The 26684-nt window shown below is 32.1% G+C and overlaps 1 protein-coding gene across 1 annotated transcript; it reads left to right on the top strand.

The window, feature by feature from the left end:
- Positions 1–14604: 14604 nt before the first annotated feature.
- Positions 14605–16116, top strand: LOC145949220 (uncharacterized). The gene has a single exon (XM_083062838.1). It carries the CDS (start codon positions 14632–14634, stop codon positions 15856–15858), a length of 1227 nt encoding a protein of 408 aa, XP_082918964.1. The 5' UTR covers positions 14605–14631; the 3' UTR covers positions 15859–16116.
- Positions 16117–26684: the final 10568 nt, after the last annotated feature.

The raw sequence follows: 26684 nt of genomic DNA, 5'->3' as shown, positions 1-26684 counted from the left end.
TTTACAAAAAGGGCCTAAAACCCTAGTTTGGAACGGGTCGTTCCTAAATTGGAAAGGGTCGTTCCTAAATTGGAACGGGTTGTTCCTAAATTGGAACGGGTTGTTCCAAAATTTGAACGGGCCATTCCAAGCTCTTAAAAAAAGGCACCTACATTTGGAACGGGTCGTTCTCAAATTGGAATGGGGTGTTCCAAGTGACAAAAAAGGTCTCAAATCTTAATTTGGAACGAGTTGTTCCAGCATAGCAATTATGTGTTAAACGCACCTCAGGAACGGGCCGTTCCGATTTCAGAACGGGTCGTTCCAATATACGAAATTAACACATAACGGCCAGATCCAGAACGGGTCGTTCCAATTTTGGAATGGGCCGTTCTGGCACCCTTATGATGCCTATAAATAGACAGCTCGGGCACAGTTCTCAAGGCCCCAAACAATTTCTTCCAGGACTCTTTAGAGCTCGAAATTTCTCTTTCTCTCTTATTGTATTTCTTGAGTATTGTGAGGCAATTGTAGTGTAAAAGGTTGTCACGAAGCACCTAGATTTTCCATATCTGAAGATCTAACAAAGCTTATCACGAGGTGTTTCATTTAATCTTTTTCTCTCTCTTTTATTTCTTATTTTTAATATACATTGTTATAACAAAAGCAATCATGTAGACGTTTTAAGGTCAATCGGGTAATTTAAATTTCAAACATATAAATAGTAATTCATAAAGGGATCTAATATTTAATTTATTATTTCTTATCACATTAATTTCATCATAGGGTACCGCTTAAGGGCGTTGTAGGGGTGCTTAATACCTTTCCTACACGTAACCGACCCCCAAACTCAATTCTGGTTATCAAAGCCATTATTGAATTTTTAAAAACCTTTTCTTTTTTCAATGTTTTGAGTAAAACATTGGTGGCGACTCCAAGAACCTATTTTCAAAACTCTTAATTAAGGATTAGTCTGGTGTTCGGGCATTCCTTAATTGATGAGATCTTTAAAAAGATGTCTAAACCATAGGTCGCAAGATCAGAAATTTTTGGGTTGCGACAAGTGTGTTCTTTTAATTTGGTAAAATGCATTAATTATAAATTTTTTAAAGAGTATATACTTTAATTGGTTGGGAAAAAAAAGAGTATTAATAAGGATAGAAAAATAGTTCTCCCTTTAATCTCTATTATAAACAGAAAAAAAAAATACAGATATTTTTATTGTTAAATATAAGCAAAGTTAACTACTTTTATCCCATTTAATGATATCTATTACTAATAATAAAAAGTATTCCATATTTTGGTGTCCACAATTTATTTTTCAGTTTTGTCATTTAGATAATTATCATAAAAGAATTATACATAACTAAAAAAAATTGCTCATTAATTGTTAAAAAACTTATTTTCTCGGAAGACACTTTGTGTCTTTCATCTTATTAGTTTTCTCTAAAATATCTCTTTTAATACATGATTTTTCTGATATATTACTTTTCTTCTTTTTTTTTTTGCATTTATAACAAGGAAGATTTAGAAAGAATTTTATTGTAGTAGTAAAATTTAATACAAATAACTATTTTTTTTAAATATATGTACAAATAGTTTTTTTTTTCTTATAATAGAAGGACATGTGCTCTAATTGATTATAAGATATATGAATATTGAATTAAGAAAGAGAAGTAAAATAAATATAATTTTAGGAAATAAAAATAAAAAAAAATAAAAATTTTATTATTGTCAATTAAATTAACTAATTTTTCTTAATCTTAATAAATTAAGTAATTGAGTCTTATAAATATTATATAAAATGAAGAATGGATTAGTGCAATAATATGAAATACTTTGGTTGTGTTATTGTTTAGTGGATACCCTTGTATTTAACTTGTAGGTTTGATTAATATACATTTCATTAATATTTATGCATAGGTTTAAATATTTTTTAGTTTTTTAAATTTTAGGTAAATTTGTTTTTAATTTTTTAAAATTTAAAATTGATCTTTTTAATCTTTATAATTTTAAAAAATATTGTATTAGCTTTATATTCAAATTTTGTTAGAGAATCTATCAAATATTATTACACAAAATCTATTTATTGGTGGCTCTATATTAGTAAAAACATAACATTAGATCTTGATACTCTATAATTGTTTCAATATGTCCCTTTCACATATCATTAAAAAATCTATTAAATATTATCGCATAAAATCTATTTATTGATGTCCTTGTGAATAAAAACATTGTATTAAATCCTAATAGTACATAATTATTTTAGTCTTTATACTTAAATTTTATTATAAAATCTATTAAATATTATCATATAAAATCTATTTATTATTGTCTTTGTTAATAAAAATATCATACTAAATTTTGATACTGTATAATTATTTCAATATGTCACTTTTAGATATGTTAACAATAACCTAAAAGATTAAAATAAGATTTTTAAAAATTTTACTGAAATTAAAAATAATAATTTTAAATTAAAAAAAGTATCTTAAATTTAAAAAATTAAAATTATATTTATATCATATATATATCATACAAACTAACAGGCCAAACGGCTGTTCAACGTGAAAACTCCAAATTTTCCTTCCCTATTCGATACTTGGGAATGAGTGAACTGCTGTTTAAGAAGAATGAAACGTTTTCCCATACATGCTCTTATTCTGCTACTTCAGATAGGAACTAATTTCACAAATTTGATTTCCTAAACATCTCTTAGTATGCTCCTTTAGATTGGAACTCATTTCACAAATTATTGGTTCTTAAATATGTGTTTTCACAAGCACCCTCAAATTGCCAAAAAGCTCACGCAAGCTTGCAACATGGATGCAAGATCTTAAGGGACCTATCCATGGTAGTTGAATTGAGATCCAAACTGCGAAATTGAACCCTTATTTTTCAAACACAAATGGAACCATATTGTGAGTTGTAACATTTGTGATCAACAATAGAACATAGCACATAGAACCAATAAAGACATGAAAGTACAAATTCATGATCAATAACAAAATCATAAATCTAGAATCATTTTAACATAAAGAAACATATCTAAAGTCAAAACGTGAATATATAAGCATGTTGAAATCAAATGGTTAACCAAGTGACCACCAAACTTGAAATGTGGTGACAAACAAAGAAGAAAGGCAAACCAGAAAGTGAGAGACACAAAGCACGGTGGGTCAGACCGAGAGTTGGAAGGGCAAAGAAGAAATAGGTAAAAGATTGTATAAGGAGAATGAGTCACACAGGGTCTGACTAAAGGGAAAGGATCAATTCATTCCCTCTTTTTCCATTAATTATTATTTATTTTTTTGAAAAAAAGGTGGCTTTCTTTGATTCATGTGCAAAATGCAATTCAGATGATTCATTCTCTATTTAGGTTATTCAAGAACCAAAAAATTTCTCATTCATCAATTTGTATTGCCCTTAGTGTGAATTATATTGCATATTGTCTAATACCAACAATAATGGACTCATCCATTCATGTTTGGCTAAGTTTAGTGGTGATTAATCTTCATTACTCCCTCCGTTTTTTTTACGTTTAAGGTTTATGTACAAGAATTAAGAAAATGATTGATAATTTAGTTTTTCAAAGTATTTATTACTTATTTTCCTGTTATACCCTTTAGGTGGTTGGAGAATAAATAAGTACATTAAAAATGAATAAACACATTATTCAGTAAGAACACATTAATTATCAAGGATAAAAATGAAGAAAAAAAATAAGTCATTGATTTTAGAAAAGTAACAATGAAAAAAAAATAAAAAAAAATAGTGTCAAAAGGATTATAAACAAATGGAGGGAGTAAATTAGTAAACTATGCGTGTATACATATAATAATCATTCATAGTTGAAAGATAATATTTTTTATTGATATAAAATTATATTTCATTAATTACATACATACAAACAAAAGGGCCCAATTTTTTATACCTTTATAAATATCTTAGGATAGTTTTTTTATTTCATCAGTAATATCTTAGGATAGTGTGGAGTGCATTGACGTTTTCGTTATCCTCCTCAACTCTATTTTTTGTGGAGTAAGATGCGGGTTAGACCAATTTTCACTCCGTATTCAATTTTTCACTAACCTTTTCACATGAATCTATTACATAGAGTGAGGTGGTTAAAGACGAATTTAATTGATTAAAATTGAATTTAATCTAATTAAAAAATTTAATTAATTTAATTAGGTTGATTTGGATCATCGATTTCAAGACAGACATACAATCCTAATAATAAAGAGTATTGAAATTAATATTTCAACTTTTAAGACATTCTCATTCACATTAACTTGCATAAAAATGATGGTATTTGTGAGAAAGTTGATATGCTCTATGCTTACATGCCCAATCAAGACTGAGTTTTTCCTCTAGCTCAAGAAATGCAACCCTTCTTTCAAGCATGTTGACCATCAAGGAACCCTACCACTCATTAAATTCTTTATCAGCAATCAACACTTTCACAAATGAAGTATTGGTTCTTAAATGTGTTTTTCACAATCACCCTTAAATTGCCAAAAAGCTCACGCAAGCTTGCAACATGGATGCAAGATCTTGAGGGACCTATCCATGGTAGTTGATTGAGATTCAAATTGTGAAATTGAACCCTTATTTTTCAAACACAAATGGAACCATATCGTGAATTGTAAAATTTGTGATCTATCAACAATAGATCATAACACATAGAACCAATAAAGACATGAAAGTACAAATTCATGATCAATAACAAAATCATAAATCTAGAATCATTTTAACATAAAGAAACATATATAAAGTCAAAACATGAATATATAAGCATGTTGAAATCAAATGGCTAACTAAGTGGCCACCAAACTTGAAATGTGGTGACAAACAAAGAAGAGAGACAAAGAAGAAAGTGAGAGACACAAAGCACAATGGGTCAGACTGAGAGTGGGAAGGCCAAAGAAGAAATAGGTAAAAGATGGTATAAGAAGAATGAGCCACCCTGGGTCTGACTAAAGGGAAAGGATCAATTCATTCCCTCTTTTTCCATTAATGATTATTTTTTTTAAAAGGTGGCATTCTACGATTCATGTACAAAATGCAATTCAAATGATTTATTCGCCATTTAGGCGATTCAAGCACCAAAAAATTCTCATTCATCGATTTGTATTTCCCTTAGCGTGAATTGTATTGCGTAGTCTAATACTGACAATAATGGACTCATCCATTCGTGTTTTGCTAAGTTTAGTGGTGATTAATCTTCATTAGATTAGTAAGCTAGGCATGTATACATAGAATAATCATTCATAGTTGAAAGATAATATTTTTTTATTGATATAAAATTATGTTTCACTAATTATAAACATGCAAACAAAAGGAACCAATTTTTTTATACCTTTATAAATATCTTAGGATAGTGTGGAGTACATTGACGTTTCTGTTATCTTTATCCTCAACTCTATTTTTTGGTGAAGTAGGATGCGGGTGTGACCAATTTTCACTCCATATTCAATTTTTCACTAACCTTTTCACATGAATCTTCTGCATAGAGTCATGTGATTAAGGTTGAATTTAATTGATTTAAATTAAATTTAATCTAATTAAAAAATTAATTAAATTTATTTAGTTTAATTTAGATCATCAATTTTAAAACAAACAAACATTCCTAATAATAAAGAAGAAAGAGTATTGAAATTAATGTTTCAACTTTTAAGACATTCTCATTCATGTTAACTTGTATAAAAATCATGGTATTGGTGAGAAAGTTGATATGCTCTACCTTTGCATGCCCAATCTTGATTAAGTTTTGCCTTTAGCTGATGAAACACAACCCTTTTTCCAAGCATCTTGACTATCAAGGAACCCTTCCAAGGTTTATACCATTAAACTCTTCATCAATAATCAACACTTTTGGGAACTTGGTCAAATCATCTTGTGATATTGGTAGCGGTGGAACCTCCTCATCTAGCTTCCCAAAACATTGACCATCAAATGTAACAGCCCAACTTTCACTAGGCCAAGAACGCAATTAAGGTGGTTTAGTAGCCCAGAATGGGCCGTTCCAAAATTGGAAAGGACCGTTCTAAATTGCTAAATAGACCTACTTTTTGTAGCCTGGAAAGGGCCGTTCCAAACCAGAAAATTTGTCTATGATTCTTAGTTGGGAACGGGTCGTTCCCAACTGAAATGGGCCGTTCCAGATTTCAAAAATGGCCTTTGAACCTTATTGAGAACGGGCCATTACAGTTTCGGAACAGGCCATTCCAAAATATGACCGTTTACAATTTTTAATGCAAACCCCAGAACAGGCCGTTCTGGTTTGAGAACGAGCCGTTCTGGATGTAAATTTTACACATGACGTGAGATTTCAGAACGGGCCGTTCCGAAATTGAAACGGGTCGTTCCGCGAATCTTGATGCCTATAAATTGAGTGCTCTAGCACTCCCAAAATCATATTTTTTCAGTTCTGACTTCTTTCTTCTACATTCTCTTCTTTTCCTTCTACACTCTCTGAAGATCGAGGAGCACTTAGAGGAGAAGACCAAGAGATCTCTGTTTTAGTTTCAACTGCTGTTTATCCAGGTACGGGGAAAAAGGGAATTATTTGTATGCAAAGCTACATGAGGGAATTGGGTAGAAGAGGAAGCCCGTAGGATTATGAGTAATTTTATAATTACTTCTATTTGGAGAATTATTGGTCTTATGTGATTCTGTATATATTTAGGATTATGAATATATATTTAGTTTGTAAGAATGATGATTTGGGAGAGAGAACGAAATTATAGAAAAGTGTCTGTAGGCTAGGTTTTGGAAAAATTGAATTATTTCTATTTGAAAAATTGATGATCCCATTAGATTCGATATATGTTAAGGATGAGAAATATATATTTAATTTGTAAGAATGATGATCTGGGAGAGAGAACGAAATTGTAGAAAAGTGTCTGTGAGTTAGGTTTTGGAATAATTGGGGATTTTACCGTTTGTTAAGATTATATTAATTTGATAATTCTATTGATTATTTTATTAATTTATGAATGTTATTGTTATATTATTTGATAAAATTGATGATCTAGGTGAGGATTCATGGTGAATTACTTGAGGGGTATGTGAACCACCTTTTTTTTGTGTGGATTGTGTATGTATTGTGGAATTGAGATGTGGATGTGGATGTGGATGTGGATGTGGATGTGAATGTGGAGGTGAATGAGAATGTGATTGTGGTTCCTCACACTTGTGACCAGGGGTTGCACGACCTTAGGCAAGAAATGCTACAGGTGTGACCTTGGCATAGTATGGGATGGGTGATTCCTCATGCTTATGTCGGGGGTGGCACGACCTCGAGCAAGAGATGTTACAGGCGTGACCTTGGCACAGTGTAGGATGTGTGATTTCTCATACTTATGTCGAGGTGGCACGACCTTGGGCAAGAGATACAACAGGCGTGACCTTGGCATAGGGTGGGATGTGTGAGGCAATTAATGCTTATGTCGGGGGTGGCACGACCTCGAGCAAGAAATGCTACAGACGTGACCTTGACATAGGGTTAATTGCGAGATTTGTGATGGATTGGTGTGATTGTGAATTATGATGTGAAGATGTTGCGTGATTGATAGAATTAGGATAGATAGAAATGTTTGTAAATACTTTAATAAGTAATGAGTTATGATGAGACGATATTGTGGATTTTTCTTGTGTGCTTTTCATATAGATGTTTTCTTTTCTCACCGTATAATTTGTGGATGTTTTAGGTGAGGAAGATCCAGCTATGAGTGACATCTAGAATGCCAACAGTTGAGTTATGGGTATGCTATGATATTGTGACATCGGGGCAGAGGACTTCTAGGACATGGAATTTATTTGTAAATGGAGTTGTACTTATTATTTTGGAAACATTTTATAACTTCTCATGTTTTATTTTCCAAGTTTCATTTTCAAAATATTTTAGATATCAATGAATGTTTCTAAAGGTTTTATGTGAACCCTTTTACCAACTTTGAAAGTTTATTTTTCTTAATTTAATTACATTATTACAATGTATGTGTTGGGGTAGTAAGGGTGTCACATTTAGTGGTATCAGAGCAGGTCGATCCAATCGACCGTGAGTTATGAGTCTACTATGCTTGTTTGGTAGATGAGTAATGTGATGAATTGATTGTTGAACTTTTTGATGTGCTAATGTGATGATTGATTATGTTATTATTTATTTATTTGTGTGCATTGTGTTCTTAGGATTTGTCTGATAGACATGATATAACTTGATGATGCTATTTTTTATTGCTCTTTGTTATTCTCATGATTGCTTAATTGTTTTGGTACTTCTTGCTTATGTAAGAAGTAGTGGTTGGGTGGCATCGCTTGTGTTGCGAGCATAGGTGCAAGTAGTGGTAGAAGATAAGGTGTCTTGCTAACCAACTAGAACTAGTGGAACCTTGGATGTGGGTGAGAAATTGACTTATCGAATGTATTAAGGGTTTACGATTGGTGGCGTTTCTGAAAGCTATAGTTGTAGTTATTGAATCCAATAGGATATGTGTCGAGCATTAGAGCTTTGAGTGTTCTTGATGAAAGGTCAAAGTGTTGGTGATTTCCTTAAGTTTTGATGCTTGCATATTAATCTTGTTACGGGTTAGGTTGCATGAGGATTTGATTTCAGCTCTAAGTCTTTTGTGGAATAGGTGAGTTATTTTCGTTTAGGGATTATAGTTGGAAGCTTGGATATGAGTTTAAGGTAGAAAGAAGTAAGTTTGGAAGGGTTGAGGTATTTTGTGGGATGTTAGTGCACTATTGTTGTCTAGTGTAGGAGATGTTTTCGCTGTAGTTTTGTTATGCCAGTAGGAGTACCGTATTGATAGATTTAGATTTTGTGGTCTTCATGAAAGTTGTAGTCTTGGATGTGATCTTTTCAATGGCACTGGAATCAGATAAAATGAAGGTTTAGAACTCCAATTATAGTTTTTTTGGTACTTAGAGGCTAGTTGTAAGCTTTAAATATATCTGTTGTGATTTTTGAATTGTTAGCTAAGAAGAGGATCTATTCAGAATCTCATGTCTTCATAAGAGTTATAGCTTATTCTTTTATCTTTCTTTTGAGATAGGATTGAGATCATTGGACGAGTGTAACTCTCTAGGTATCATTTCTTGCCAGTTGTTGAAGGGATATGTACGGTGTCATGATGTTTTGAGTTGTTAGGCAATGCAAGGATAAAAAAAACTGATTTGGTTATGATGTTTTGAGGTGTTTTCATGTAGATTGAGAGGTAGTTTAAGATTGTATGATGCTATGTGGTAAAGTTGGTTCATGTACATGCTGTATGGAGTAAACGATGATGGATTCGTACATGATTAGGTATAGTATATACATGAATGTTTGAATTAGGTGTTTTAATATGATTTGATATGCATGTATATTGATATGAGGATAGATGATCTTATATATCAATTAGTGGGTGTTTGTGTATTTAATAAGATTGACCTTAGGATGTGATATCATCAAATTATAGTTGAGGATGCTAAACAGTTTTATGCCAAGTTGTCTAAGTGTGACTTTTGGCTAGAGGAGGTGAGTTTCTTAGGGCATGTGATTTCATGTAGGGGTATAGCAATAGATCCATCTAAAGTTGAGGCAGTGCTTTAGTGGGAGACACCTAAGTCAGTTAGTGAGATTAGAAGCTTCCTTGGATTGGCCGGATACTATAGAAGATTCATAGAGGAATTGTCTAAGTTAGCATTACCCTTGACAAGTTTAACTAGGAAAGGAGTTGTGTTTGTATGAGATAGTAAATGTGAGAATAGTTTCCAAGCCCTTAAGGAGAAGTTGACTAGTGCACCTGTTTTAGTGTTGCCTGACCTTAGTAAGACTTTTGTGGTTTATTGTGATGCTTCTAAGATGGGTTTGGTTGGAGTGTTAATGCAAGAAGGAAAGGTCGTATCTTATGCGTCTAGGCAATTGAAAATACATGAGAAGAATTACCCCACTCATGATCTTGAATTAGCAGCTGTAGTATTCACACTTAAGATTTGGAGACATTATTTGTATGGTTCAAAATTTGAAGTGTTTAGTAATCAGAAGAGTCTTAGGTATTTATTTGACAAAAAGGAATTAAATATGAGGCAAAGGAGATGGTTAGAGTTCCTTAAGGACTATGATGTTGATCTTAGTTATCATCCGGGAAAAGCCAATGTGGTGGCTGATGCTTTAAGTAGGAAATCTTTGCAATTGTCTTCCCTTATGATTAGAGAGATGAATCTTTTTGGCTCAATTAGAGATTTAAGTTTGGCTTATAAGGTTACCCTTAGTAGTTTGAGACTAAGTATGACTTGAGTAATGAATGGATTGTTGAAGGAAATTAGAGAAGCATAATTAGTTGATTCATTTTGGTGACAAGATAGGATAAGGTGATGGATAAGAGTTTGACTTGGGAGTAGATGGAGTGGTGAAATTAGAGATCTGATATGTATACCTAGTGAACTTACGCTTAGGTGCTTGATCTTTAGAGATGATCATAGAAGTAAAACCAATATTGTGGCAGATGCCTTGATTATGATGACCTCTGATATATCATTTTTTATGATTTAAGGGTTGGATTTGATTGAAGAATTTATAGACTTATGCTTGGTGTGTGAGATTATCCTTAGGAGCATTGAATTGATTATGTTGAAAGTGACTAGTGAATTAATGGATGAGATTAGAGAAGCCTAGGAGTCAGATCCTTTGTTAGGGAACCAAGTGGAGAAGATTGGTAGAAGTATAGATAACCATTTTTGAGTAGAAATCGACGTTGTTTTGAGGTGCAAGAACAAACTTGGGTGCTTAGTAACCTTGAATTAAGAAAGATGATCTTAGAGGAAGGACATAAGAGTACTCTTAACATTCATTTAGGAGTTACTGAGATGTATCAGGACCTTAGGAAGATGTATCAGAGTGGTGCAGCGGAAGCATAGTGGCCTAAGATAAAGAGAGGAGTAGAGGAATTTGTATACTCCTGTTTAGTATGCTATAAGTCTTTAGAAATTTTTGTAACACTTAGACGTTCCATTTTGGAAGCGAGACGATGTGTGGATAGGCCTTAGTTGTAGGTTTGTCTGAGGTGCTTAAAGAATTTATTCGTTTTGAGTTATAGTGGATAGACTCATCAAATATACTTTCCTTATCCTTGTTGATAATAGATATTCCTTGGAAAAATTGATAGAGTTGTATATCAATAAGGTAGGAAGGTTGCTTGGGAATTAGGAAACAAAATGTGAGGAGCCTACCTATTTCTGTTTTTAGGTGAATTTCAGGGACGAAATTTCTAAAAGGAGGAGAGAATTATAACAGCCCAATTTTCACTTGGCCAAGAGCCCAACTAAGGTGGTTTAGTAGCCCAGAATGGGCCGTTCCAAATTACTAAATAGACCTACTTTTTGTAGCCTGGAACGGGCCGTTCCAAACCAGAAAATTTGTCAATGATTCTTAGTTGGGAAGGGTCGTTCCCAACTGAAACGGGCCGTTCTAGATTTCAAAAATGGCCTTTGAACCTTATTGAGAACGCGCCGTTCCGGTTTCGGAACAGGCCGTTCCAAAATATGACCGTTGAGTTTTTAATGCAAACCCCAGAACGGGCCGTTCTGGATATAAATTTTACACATGACGTGAGATTTCAGAACGGGCCGTTCTGAAATTGAAACGGGCCGTTCCGCGAATCTTGATGCCTATAAATTGAGTGCTCTAGCACTCCCAAAATCATATTTTTTCAGTTCTGACTTCTTTCTTCTACATTCTCTTCTTTTCCTTCTACACTCTCTGAAGACCGAGGAGCACTTAGAGGAGGAGACCAAGAGATCTCTATTTTAGTTTCAACTGCTGTTTATCCAAGTACGGGGGAAAAGGGATTATTTGTATGCAAAGCTACATGAGGGAATTGGGTAGAAGAGGAAGCCCGTAGAATTATGAGTAATTTTGTAATTACTTATGTTTGGAGAATTATTGATCTTATGTGATTCTGTATATATTTAAGATTATGAATATATATTTAGTTTGTAAGAATGATGATTTGGGAGAGAGAATGAAATTATAGAAAAGTGCCTGTAGGCTAGGTTTTGGAAAAATTGGATTATTTCTATTTGAAAAATTGATGATCCCATTAGATTCGGTATATGTTAAGGATGAGAAATATATATTTAATTTGTAAGAATGATGATCTGGGAAAGAGAACGAAATTGTAGAAAAGTGTCTGTGAGTTAGGTTTTGGAATAATTAGGAATTTTACCGTTTATGTTAAGATTATATTAAATAGCTAATTCTATTGATTATTATATTAATTTATGAATGTTATTGTTATATTATTTGATAAAATTGATGATCTAGGTGAGGATTCATGGTGAATTACTTGAGGGGTATGTGAACCACCTTTTTTTTGTGTGGATTGTGTATGTATTGTGGAATTGAGATGTGGATGTGGATGTGAATGTGGATGTGGATGTGGATGTGAATGTGGAGGTGAATGAGAATGTGATTGTGGTTCCTCACACTTGTGACCAGGGGTGGCACGACCTTAGGCAAGAAATGTTACAGGTGTGACCTTCACATAGTATGGGATGGGTGATTCCTCATGCTTATGTCGGGGGTGGCACGACCTCGAGCAAGAGATGTTGCAGGCGTGACCTTGGCACAGTGTAGGATGTGTGATTTCTCATACTTATGTCGAGGTGGCACGACCTTGGGCAAGAGATACAACAGGCGTGACCTTGGCATAGGGTGGGATGTGTGAGACAATTAATGCTTATGTCGGGGGTGGCACGACCTCGAGCAAGAAATGCTACAGACGTGACCTTGACATAGGGTTAATTGCGAGATTTGTGATGGATTGGTGTGATTGTGAATTATGATGTGAAGATGTTGCGTGATTGATAGAATTAGGATAGATAGAAATGTTTGTAAATACTTTAATAAGTAATGAGTTATGATGAGACGATATTGTGGATTTTTCTTGTGTGCTTTTCATATAGATGTTTTCTTTTCTCACCGTATAATTTGTGGATGTTTTAGGTGAGGAAGATCCAGCTTTGAGTGACATCTAGAATGCCAACAGTTGAGTTATGGGTATGCTCTGATATTGTGACATCGGGATAGAGGACTTCTAGGACATGGAATTTATTTGTAAATGGAGCTGTACTTATTATTTTGGAAACATTTTATAACCTCTCATGTTTTATTTTCCAAGTTTCATTTTCAAAATATTTTAGATATCAAAGAATGTTTCTAAAGGTTTTATGTGAACTCTTTTACCAACTTTGAAAGTTTATTTTTCTTAATTTAATTACATTATTACAATGTATGTGTTGGGGTAGTAAGGGTGTCACATCAAACCTTGAAAAAGAGATCGAAACCTCCATTTTACAACAACTTATCCATATAAAAGTACCCTCATCCTAATGAGTGTTAATATCATATACCATAACATCATTTGCATTAGCCTTTTGTTTAACCTTTCAAGTGCTACATAGCAAGAGACCTGCCTCCTTCATAGAAACAACGGGAGAAACCATAGTAGAGCTTCCAACACATTCCATTCTATATGCTTATTGCTTTCTAATACACATTATTCATCTTCCTCTTCATGTTACAATTGCATTACCTCTTCGTTGGTATCATGTAATAAGATAACTAGCCCAAATGAAAAAAGATAATGACAAGATAGGATTTAGCTAAAGTAATATATATTTATATTGAAAAAGATATTATACATGAAAGTGTACTAATAAAAGATATATAATTAAATTAATATATTTTTATTTCATATAAAATTAGAATAATTACCTAGAAAAAAATTAAGCTATAAAATAAAAATATTGATCTAACATAAATTAATTACAAATTTATTTTTTAAGATATAAAAAAAAAGTGGATGACTTAACATATCAAGTTGATAGGTTGATTCTAGTTGAACTTGCCAAATTGGCAAGTTAAGCAGAATAGGTTAAGCGAATTTATTTATTCAATCCAACTTCTTAAAAATTGACAAGTTGATCCACTGAATTTAATTTACATTGTTATTCCTACCAAAATGCAAAATGGATAATAAGATCAACAAAAAATATATATAAAAGTATGTTGTCTTTATTAACAATGGTAAAATAAGTATAGATATTATAAAAGCAAAAACAAAAAAAATAATTACATTACACTTACATTGACAAAAAATAATAAGGACAATTTTTTTTTAAAAAAAAATAACATTAAATATACTACAAGAAGTTAAAGAATATTTTTATTTATTTATTTTTACCTTAAATATAATTTTAATCCTTTAAATTTAAATAAATTTATTTTTTCTCTCAAATTTAAAATTATTATTTTTGATCCTATAATTTTCATAAATCTTATTTTGGTCCCTCAAATTACTAATAACATATATGAAAGTAACAACTTAATATAGTTATGTAATATCAATTGGATTTAATGTGATATTTTTACCAATAAAGATAATAATAAATAAATTTTAGGTGATAATATTTATAAGATATTTTGACAAAATATAAGTATAAGAATGAAAATAATTTTTTTTTTAAAATTTTAGAAACTAAAAAAACTAATTTTAAATTTAAGAAATTAAAAATATATTTATGGATTAATATTATATTTAAACGATTTATTTCTTAAATCAAAAACTTATTTGAAGGGAAAAAAAAAAAAAAAAAAAATACATGGTAGAATCAAACAAGCCCCCGTTTCATCCTACTCTTCTCTACACATCAAGGCAAGCTCGGAAGCTCCCTCCACCCACTGTTCAGATGTATCGTTCCCAACGCTTCAAACCCCTTCTCGCAAGAACACCGCTCCAACCCAATCCTTTTCCCTCAACATTTTCTCTGAAATGTAAATTCACCTCACTCGCTCCCCAACACCACTCCTTCATCGTCTCTTACCTCATCAACAACTGCGCCTTCTCACCCGAAACTGCTCTCAAAGCTTCCGAACGCGTTCGCTTCGACACCGCCGAAAAGCCCGACTCAGTAATCGCCTTCTTCAGAAACAACGGGTTTTCAAATTCCCAGATAAACAGCATCTTCAGAAGAATACCCAGCTTGCTTACATGCAACCCCCACAAAAGGGTTTTGCCAAAGTTCCAATTTTTAGCCTCCAAAGGCGCTTCCATCTCCGACATCGTTCAATTGGTGAACCGGTGCCCAAGACTCCTTACCTCCAGCCTCGAGAATAACGTCATCCCCACCTTCGAATTGGTAAGGAGATTCCTTCATGCTGATAAGAAAATAATCGATTGTGTCTTCGGTAATCGTCATTTCCTTGATTACAAAGCTGCTGTACAGAATGTGAACATGTTGGTGGATGTTGGAGTCAGGGACTCCAACATCTCCTATTTGTTCCGTACGAGGCCCTCTATTCTCTTGTCTAATGACCTGAAGAGGACTGTTGATGAAGTTAAGGAAATGGGGTTTGACCCTTCGAAAATAGGGTTTGTGATGGCTTTGCACGCCAAAAGGGGTGTTTCGAAATTGCGGTGGGACGCGAAAGTTGACGCCTTTAAGAGCTGGGGTTGGTCTGAAGAAGTGGTTCTCGATACGTTCAGGAAGAATCCACTGTTTATGTTGATGTCAAAAGATAAAATCAATGAGGTGATGCGGTTTTGTGTTGATGAGTTGGGGTGGGACCCTTTGGCCATTGCCAAGTGGCCGACTATGTTTGGGTATAGTTTGGAGGGAAGGATCATTCCGAGGGGTTTGGTGGTCCGGTATTTGATTGCAAAGGGTTTGAGAGGAAAGAGTGCCAGCTTGTTTACACCGTTTACTATTTCTGAGGAGTTGTTTCTTGAAAATTATGTGACGCGTTTTGAGAAGGAAAAGCCTCATCTGTTGAAGCTGTACCAGAAAAAATCAGGTTCCAAGAAAACAGGGATAACTAACTCATCATGAGTACAAATTTTGTGTGATTCAACCTTGTTATGTTTTATCATCCCATTTAACTACTGTTGTTTATCCTGTCTAAGGTGCAATTGATTTAACTGAGTTGTTTCGTTATGATGGGTCAGAAGACTCAGAACTCTTGTTGGTTGTTGCATTCTTCAATTCCCATTATAGTTGTGATGTATACAACTACTTGTGCTTTATAAATGACTAAAGCACAAGTACAAATTCTTAAATATCCAATGCTTATTTGTAACCTTGCTCACACTTGCATGCTGCTGACTGCTGTTGTTGCCTTCACAAGAAATATATATTCGCTGTCATATTTTGATGGTGAGTATATATTTCTTATTTACATCCTAGCTGAGATTGACATGCTGTTATTGTCTTCACAAGAAAATGAATTCATCATCCTCGTGTTCTGAGTTTGAATTGTGGAAGATTCTTTAGTAATTAGTTGTTCTAGTAAATTACAATTTTTAGGTTTGGCTTGTGACTTGAAATACTTTTAAGGTTCCTTTTTGTTATTTGGGCTATGTGATAGAGATGGTAAGGAGGAGTGATGAATGTTCTTCTCCTTAGCTTCCTTATGCACGGATCTTCTTCAAGGAAATAGAAACCAACGTGATGAACACTAGATGGAGGATGATTCACGGATTGGAAGAAGGCTTAAGCCTTGGATGGAAGCATCCAAGCTTAAGGTTCAAGGGAAAGCTCACTTCAAAGAGGAGGAAACCAAACCTAAAATGCTACTCTATGTGGTCCAAAATACAAGACCAAAATATATGATACATATACTAACATGATGTATACAAAACATATGAAAATAGCTATAACAAAATATGGCCCATGAAAAGTTCAACTTGGGCCTTCCCAGGCCCATCAGGCCCATTAGGCCCTGACTGGCCCAAACTTTCATGTCTAGCCAACTCCTCTTGGCTCCTTCAATATGTCACCTCTTACCTTCCTAGGCATGATTCCATCACTATGTAAAGGAGATTTAGAGAAAGATATAAATCACAGCTCCTATACCATTGTGGAATTTAAAAGATATCTAGGTCCATTTTCATTTATTCATTGCTTCTGGGATGTCAATTGAAGACAGTTTATGTGATTGAATGGTTGTTTCTCAGATGTTTAGCTTGGAAATATATTGGATGACAGTTTTTGTTACAGCATTTTAGGTTAGGTGGAACCAACTACTTCTGCTGTTTGATGGGGAACATAATTAAATGTTGAAGTGTTGCATAATGATAGATGCATCAATCTGTAGAAATTTACTTTTTAACTTTTTATTGTTTAGTTGAGTAATAATATAAGCTTTTAGATGTAGGAGCTCATAAACGTTATATTCAGGTTAAAAAAATTAGTGTTATGCCAGGTTTAATTCTAGCTTTATTTTCTGAATTATACGGAGGTAATGTGTTTTTTTTTTTTTTTTGTTACAGTAGGGGTATAGCTTTGGGGTGAGCCAATGTAAGACGACAAATTTCTACCTCATGACTTGGTGCTCAAGAATTGAAGTTGTAGAAATAACCCCTTTGCTTATGGGGTAATGATTTCTAATTTCATACATTTTTCTCCTTCCATACCCTCACAATAGTAGGACTATAAGAATCTGGTGCAATAGGTCATCCTTTACGATGAACATGTTAGCATTTGAGTAGGGATAAGCTAGTGTTTGGATTTTAGTTTGGAGAGGCCAAAAGAACGTTCATTTTAAAACTTTCTCACATACTTCAATATTTAGTTGTTTAAGAGCAATTGCCTACGAAGTGTACTGCCAACAAAACACACTCTTAGACCGATGTCAGTTGAGCTACAAACTCATTGGCAATTTAGTACATTGTCTTGGCATAACCATGTTATTACTTGTACAAATACTACACACTAGTTGGTCTAATAAAAACTAATTTCACATATAATGTTCTGGTACCTGAAACTAAGATTTAGGAGAAATGTTGCTCGAGTGTAAACTACACTCAGCACAAACTTTATATATATGAAAAACATTATAAATAAGGCAAAACGGGAATGATTACATCCAGGATTTGCAGTCTAAATATCTATGTAAGGCGGCTAAAGTAGAGAGAGATAAAACAGTCTTTTTACAGAAAGATAAATACACACTATAATTTATTTAAATCTAACACTTGTAAACCTCTTAATGTTAATTTTTTGTAAGCATCTTCAAATTACTTTAAAACTCCTTGTAGCACGGATGTTAGGGTGATCCTTGGTGCAATGGAAAGATTCTGCCTCATGACTTGGTGGTTAAGTGTTCAAGTCACATAAACAGCCCCTGTGATCATAGGGATAGGGTTTGATTCATTTCACTCTCTCCAAACCTTCCACGGTAGTGTGAGCTTGGTGCACTGGGCCATCCTTTACAATAGGGAAGCAAAAATTTGAGTTGGGAGAATGAAGATGGGGCTTGAGGACTTGAGGGTGGGAAAGGGAGAATGAAGATGGGGTGTAAAGGATGAGAAATGATCAAATTATTATGTCAGATTTCTTCTTTCCTTGTTAAAATTAATGTATTTATGTACTTTTTGGTTCAATTATTATGTTAGAAATCTATTTTCCTTGTTAAAGGACTGGATGCCAAGTTTCCGTTTTGAAACATAATCCCCAAAGGACAAGATTTTGATGAAGGGTAAAATATTTCAAGTAATTGCGTGTTCATTGATGGAGTAGGAAGGTGTTGTTAGTCTTACAATTTGCATTCCCTGATTCAAACTCCAAATGCAGGGGCACGTTCACACTTTCGGAGGTAGCAACAAGCACTCTTACAAGCATGTTCAGTGAAATCGATGATGACATCCTAACACAACGCTTGTTATAATCCCTCGCAAAATCAACCTAATTTATTTACGTTGCATTTAGTTGGAGGAATATAGAGTGGGCGGGGTATTATAAGCTTTTTTATTTAATTTTTAGAGGGGGTGAAGGGAAATTTAGGAGACCAAAATATTTCTTTGTCTAGTTTTAATTGTCCTTCTATGAAGGGCTGATGAGGTTGCCAATCATTTGAGTTAGTGCTAGAATTTGTAAATTAATTTAAAGAGATTTTCTTTAGCAATCTTAATATGTATTTGTTGATAAAAAAATATATAAAAGCCATATATATTATTTTATATTATATTAGTGCAATAATAATAATAATGTCAAATTTCTTAATAAAAAGATAAGATATTTTAAATATAAACCACCATAGAATAAAGTATAGTTTATCCTTTAAAATAAGGGGAATTTACCGGTGGAAATTTGATGAAAAATATAATAAAATGGATAGCTATATAATTAAGATGTGCATAAATGAGGATAAATTTATATCACAATGGCAAAATATTTTTAAGGTAAATGACAATGAATATAATAAGTGTAATTATTAACTAGTATTTTACTCTTGTAATGCATATGTTAGATGTTTTTTATATCTATAGAAATTATACGAAATGGCTATTGTATGTTATGTTAGGGTTTTGAATGTGTCTTTTGAGGAGGAAGATATGTTGTTATGTACTACCAAGAAAATGAAGACAAGATAGCATGAGGGAGTGAAGGATGCATAGATGGAAGACAACGATGACTCTCTCTAGCTTGATGACAAGCTTTTGGGTCCATCATACAGAGACACTTCTAAAAGACGAGGATGGAAAGATGGAGAATTATTAATATTATATTAGAAATTTTATTATGCTATAAAAAAAAAGTCTATGATCATGAATCACATTCGACAAATCCAAAGGAGTTGGACCTATGTCCTAAAATCCATGTGAGTAAGGACGAGTTTGAAGATTGGTGCGAACCTTGAAAGAATGCCTTCATTGTTAATGTACTTGGGAAACAAGTTTTAAGATAATGGAGAATAAGATTAGAAGAGATTGGGTAGTGAAAGGTTCCTTTAGGATTATTGACCTGATACAAGATTATTACCTAGTGCAACTAATTGATGTTGAGGATTATTGACACATTTTGTTTAAGGGGCCTTGGCATCTAGTTGACCATTATATGGTAGTTTAACGTTGGAGACCCTTCTTTACAACTTCAAAGAAGGAGATTTGTAAAATTGCAATTTGGATATGCATTCCAAGCCTACTGATAGAACTTTATAAAGAATTTTTCCCTTGGAGGGTAGGTGTAAGATTGGGTTCGATGCTAAAAATGGACAAGTTGACCTTTATTCATTCTCGAGGTAGATATGCTTGTATCTATGGTGAGAATGACTTAAGCAAGAAATTAGTCTCATAGATTAATGTGTTAGGTCTCATTTGAATTTGGAGTGTGAAGGATTACATTCCATATGCTTTAATTATGGAAGATATTGGCACAAGTAGACCTAGTGCATGGAAAGAGTTGCCAATGTGGATAATCTTGTCCAAAAGAGTCAAGGGGAAGATCAAGAAGTGACAAAGTATGGTGTGAATCATTTTTCCATGGAAGTATAAGAAGAGCAGTCGAAACCAAGTCATGAGGAGGATTTGACGCACAACAATTTGGTTTTGCCTAACGAAGATCCCACCTATGGGTCATGGATGCTTGCTAAAATCAGGAAACGAAGGAATATTAAGGTTAAGATAAATAATAATAAGTAGGAAATCATCCTTCAAAATTAGATGGTTATAAGTAATATGAAGGAAGTGGGTATTAATGGATCCCACTTTGCACTCGTAGGGGAGGTGGAAGAGGACCCAATAAGGAGGTTGGATTTTATAGGAAAAGAAGAGGAAGAGGTTGCAGATCCAAAGGCAACCATGAAAATTGTCAAGATTTGGAACCAGAAGGAGGCAAGAACCCCCAAAGACCACATGGGAAGGACCTAAAGAGTAGTAAGAAGAATACAAAAGTGAGTATTTCCTCAAATTCTACATATCATACCAAGACTCAAAGCACGAAATCCCAAAGGGATCCATTGGATAAGAATAAAAATGGGACATCAAAGGGCTTTGTGCATGACCATCTTGAGGATTTATGTGTCATGTAAAAGTTGCATGAGAAGACATTAGCTTTGAATATGCCTAGTGATCTATGTGCACATATTGTACTACCAGATCAAGAAACCATGGAATTTGCAAAGAAGACAAAGAATTCTTCAAAAAGATTACTACAAATATTCCAACCGTGGTTGAGAATTCTAGAAAGATTATTGAGTCCAACATGATGACTATTATTTATGAGCAAACATAAATGAATATGGCATTAGTGCCTAAACTTTCCTATAATTTCCAATGAAAGTTATCTCTTGGAATTATCGGGGTGTAAGTTGTAAAGGTTTTACTACGATGGAAAAGGATATGATCCAAGAGTGCAAAGTTGGTATCCTTGGGTTACTAGAGATTCATATAAGTGGGGAAAAACAGTGTGTGTTGTTAACAGAATTTGACTTGATTCCTATTTTATCGAAGATGCTTCTAGTTGTGTAGGGGGTATTTGGATTCTTTGAAACCATTTCAATTGGCAAGTGGAGATTATGGATAAATCCTCTCAATATGTTCATTGTTAGGTACAATATAAGAGGTTTGATCCTTGGTTCATGACTTTTGTATATGTGAATCTACACCCTGTAAACCGTGTGGATCTATGGCGTGACCTCAGAAAAATTGCAGATAGAACGGAGGACCCTTGGTCCATCTTGCAATACTTTAATGCAGAATTGAATGGCCATGAAATAATTGGCGATTCACTAAAAGCTAATGCTTGTGGAGATCGTGCGTTCAAAGATTGCATTAAAGATATTCACATGTTAGATATTGGTTTATAAGGGAATCCTTTTACCTGACAGAGAGGACAAATCTTATAAAGATTGAATAGGGACCTAGGTAACTTGAATTGGAGGCTTTAATTCCCTAAAGCAGAAATCATCCATCTTCACCTGCTTAAGTCTAACCACTCCCCATTACTCATGCAAATGTAAAATGAAAAGAGTGTTACTATAAAGGGGCATCCTTTTCGACTTGAATTTTCCTGGTTGACACATCAAGATCTCCCGAATATGAGAATTAGAGAATGGGGAGAAGGAGATGATTGGGACAATAGGGTCAACCAATTTCACCTATAAGCCTTTGCAATTTATCTTACAAGGTGCTCATGAAAGTTTTATCTCTAAGATTGCATAATGTTATGGATGGACTCATAGGGCAAAACCAACGCAGCTTTGTACCAAATTGCCACAACGAATATAACATAGTAATTAAACAAGTCATTCATTCCATGTGCAACAAGAAGAGTGGAAAAAAATGGATGGCTCTGAAGATAGATTTAGAAAAAGCTTATGATAGCTTAAGTCGAAGTTTTATATAGAGTACCCTCAAAGATATTGGCTTCTCCCGTGCCTTCTCAAACTTGGTTATTGCTTGTATTTCCCCTACAAAGATGTGTATGTCATGGAATAAAGACATTTTGGATGAATTCACTCCTTCGAGGAATTTGGCTAGGGGACCAAATGTCTCCATATATATTTTTTATTTGTATGGAATGCCTTTTCCATGTGATTGATGCAGTGGTGAAGAAAGGTTTTTCGGCTCCCATTAAGTTATTAAAATTTTGGTCCTTCAATTTTCATCAATCTACAATTTTGGTCTCTTTATTTTAAAATAAAGACATTTAGTCCCTCTGATTATAAAAATACAAAATTTTGATTCTCTTGTCAAATTGACATCTATCAATTATTAAGTTTTAATGTTTCTTCTCCTTTAAGAAATGTGACATTTAAAAATAAAAACAAAAAAATATATACAAATTAAATTTGTATTAATAAAATAAAAGTCAATCATTAGTAAAAATAGATATAAACAAAAATATTTTATGTTTTTTTTTATATTTTTATCCTTATATATTACATAAATAAATATCATGTCACTTAAGTGGTAATAGATTAGCATATAACATCAAAATTTAATGATCAACAAATATCAAATTGACGATAGGATTAAAATTCTGTAATTTTAAAAATAAAGAGATTAAATATATTTATTTTAAAATAAAAGGATCAAAATTAAAAATCAAAATTTAGTCTTTAAAATATTAATATTTATTTTATAAATAAGTACAATAAATAAAATTTGAATTAGATAAAAGTTATAAAAAAAATCCTTAAAAATTCTCTTGTCGAAGAAAGATCTTAAATATCATCTTGTATAAAATAGTTGTTCACATTTAATATATAGGATAAATATATAAATTAAATTTTATACTTATGATATATAATTTATTGTAACACAAAATAATTTTAATTATTGATAATTTATTTTAAAACTATTAAAATTTAATTTATAAATAAATATGATAAATAAAATTTAAAAAAAGATAAGAAGTTAGAAGAATTTCTTAAAACATTCTCGATTAATAGAAATTCCTAAAAATGTTCTCACTCTAATTCGTATTCAATATATTAAGTTGATTTATTAGAAAAGTATTAAAATTTTATAGCTAAATATGATATAAAAAATTAAAATATATAAGAGGTTATGAAAATCTTTAAAAACTCTCTCGTTATAGAGAAATTCTTAATTATAGGGGATGATAAATAAAATTTGAAATAAATAAAAGGTTAGAAGAATTTTTAAAAGCCTTCACAATAGAGCAACGTCCCCTAAAACCATTCTCACACAAATTCTTATTTAATATATGGAAATTAGTATTTTAGTTTATGCAATGCATAAATTAAATATTTATTATACATAACTAAAATTTATAATAAATTATATATTCAAATAAATATTATATTTAAATATATAAATCATATTTAAAATTGTATAAATAGATTACTTTAAACATATAAATTATATTTTATATTTGTGATAAATAATTTATATTATAGTATAATATTACTTTTTATTTATAATTTATTTTAAAAATTTTAAAATTTAAGTAATAAATAATTATGATAAATAAAAATTAAATTAGATAAGAAGTTAAAAAAATCTCTAAAAACTCTCTCGTAAAAAAAAAATCCTAAAATTATTTTACACAAAATAAATATTCATGTTTAATATATATGGATTAATTAATAGTATGATTACTGTCGATAGAACTTATTTTATAATCGATCCTTATGTATCAAACTCTTATATATTAAATACGACTACTCTTCAATACGAGTATTTTTTTTAAATTATTTTAATTTTTATTCTGATTCAAAATTTTAATTTATCACATTAATTTATGAATTAAACCTTATTATTTTAAAATACATTTTCAATAATTAAAAATAATTTAATACTACAGTATATATTATTTATTTTAAATAAAAATATAATTTATTCATTTATACAAATTTTAAATATAATTTATATATTTAAATATAATATTATTTATATAAATAATTTATTATAAAACTTAGTTATAAATAAAAAACATTTATCCTATAAAATACACGTGCTAAAATAGATACATACCAATGGACATATATACATGTCTGTTAATTGGGCTGGACAACAGTGGAGGCCCATATAAACAACCCTACCGAACCCCTTTATAATGACAACAGCTGTTGCTGTGTGATCTAACACAGCACAGCAGCAGCGTCTCCTTCGTTTTCTGCCTGTTAGGTTCTTCTCTGTTCTATCGTTTTTATTTTTCAAGCTTTCAATAAGTTTTCAAAGTGCAAGTTCAGCTTCTTGATTGGACTTTGATGCTTTTACGGTTCAGTCAATCATTTCCTTAAACTTGCGACATCAAATTTCGCAGTATCACTCGTCTGAATTTGATTATCATGTGATATTTCAGGCCCTTTGTCACTGCAACATCTTGTTCTTTGTTCTTCTATTTCTCGCTTTCTCTATTTTTAAATCTGATATTTGAATGTGTTAAGGCTATTTCTTTGAAAGACGTTAACGGAATTCTACGAACTGTGGAGGTTCCATTCCAGCAAACTCGCATGTGAGATCTGTGTTTTATGACTTGATGAAACCCTAAAATGCATTTTTAATTTCGTTCTCGAATAATGTTTGATGTTGAAAGGATCATGACTCTTCAAACTTAATTTTGCAAACGCATTTAGATTGATTCATTATAAAATAAAAAGAATAATTTAATTATATTTGTTATGTAATTTAAAATTTGATATCAGTGATATAATATTTGTTTATTTAGAATATTGTGATATTTCATGAATGATTATAATTTTGTTTGTAGTTTAAATTATGTGTTAAAATTTTAAAAGTTTTTTTTTTGTTTTAATTTTTAAAATACATCTATTTTTTAATTGTTCATGTTGATGACTCATTTGACCTAACCTGTAGTTTGGTTGGATCTTTGAAAAACAAAATTCACAAACTCAATTCGATCTAAATCAACTAAACTTGTATTTAAATAATTTAAACTCGACCTAACTCAGTTGGTCTATACCCCTTTTGTCCCTGGTCTCAAGGACGCATGCTCTTGTACAGATCCACGAACGTTGTTTTGTATCCTAGAAATTTAATAATTGCAAAGGAATTTAGATAGAATCGTTGTTTGAAAACAAGAAGCTATGATGTTGTACAGACCCTGTAACGGTGATTTCGTCCCTGCATACTTAATATTACAAACCCGTTTAGATGGATTGTGTTCCCATAAAATAAATAAAAAAAACATGTGTGATGTAAATTTAGAAGAATTTTTCTACTTAAATATAAAGATCATCTTTTGATAAAAAAAAATTAATTTTTTTATAAATAGATTCAAAAATAATCGTTACAAAAGGAAAAAGTTAAGAGTCCCATAAACTCACTTTAAGCAAAAATAAAAAAATTAAACTAAGTATAGAGTGGGCTTGACCAATTCTAAGTATTTTAAAAAGTAAATTAAGTTTAGAATAATTTGGTTGATAGAAAAAAATATATAATTTTAAATTTATTATGTTAATGTCACTAAAATTAACTCTATTATAAGTAAATTATTTTTTTAAAAAAATATTTAGCGGTGATTTTAGTGTCACTATATTTGATGATGTAAACTTATTTGCTTTAGAGTTGGCTTTTGATAACTCTAACACCGTGTTTTCTTGTAACTAGAAAAAAAATTAAAAATATTTTCATATGGGATGATCATTCTCGTATGTATGAATATATATATATATATATAATTGTTTGTGTGTACATGTGTAGTTAAATAAGTTTTTAATCCTTTAATCTTTTAAGAATTCAATTTTTAGTTTTCTTAAAAATTTTGTCAACTTTTAGCCTTCCATTAATTATAGAGAATTTCTATTATACCTTTAATTATTGAGGGATTTTGGTACTCTAATTGATGTATGTACACATCACCATTTAAATGCCATGTCATGTTATTTTTATTAAAAAAAATTAAAAACAAAATTTGCACAATTCAATGGAGTGAGCTGTAAAATTGCAGTTTTCACCATTTTTAGTCGCAGCTCAAATTCAAGAGAGTGAGGGTGGTTCCACACTGCAAATCGCGGTTCTCCACCATTTTTTGCCGCAACTTAAGCAAATAGTCATGTGCTTGCAATTGTTTCCGTAGAGATTTGTGGTTGACCCACATCCGATACAACTCTCGATGCCTCAACAACACAAATCGGAGAAATCGTTCACAAAAAGCATTGTATGCAGGGTCAGAGAATTGGGAGAACCCAACTGATCTGTTTGGTTCCAAAAAGCATGCTGGAGTCTCACATGGCGTACTAGCATTTGTGGATGAGTTTGGTAATATAGTCTTCAGGGTGATAAAAGAGTATGGTAATATAGTTTGATAAAAAGCTTGAACTCCCGGAACTGAAGCCAGCGTGAGAGAGATAACAGAAAAAAAGTGAAAAATTGGAAAGTGAAGCGGGCGTGAGAGAGATATCGAAAAAAAAATGTGAAGTTCAATTATAAAAATTAAAAAATTGA

Source organism: Cajanus cajan, chromosome 1 (genome assembly GCF_000230855.2).
Source record: "Cajanus cajan strain Asha chromosome 1, NIPB_CcT2T_4, whole genome shotgun sequence".
NCBI classification, from domain to species: Eukaryota; Viridiplantae; Streptophyta; class Magnoliopsida; order Fabales; family Fabaceae; genus Cajanus; species Cajanus cajan.
The sequence above is the reverse complement of the archived record's forward strand: the minus strand, read 5'-3'. Positions and strand labels throughout refer to the sequence as shown.

Excerpts from the sequence above, each read along its gene's own strand:
- LOC145949220 (XM_083062838.1), top strand. The coding sequence starts at position 14,632 with ATGGTAGAATCAAACAAGCCCCCGTTTCATCCTACTCTTCTCTACACA.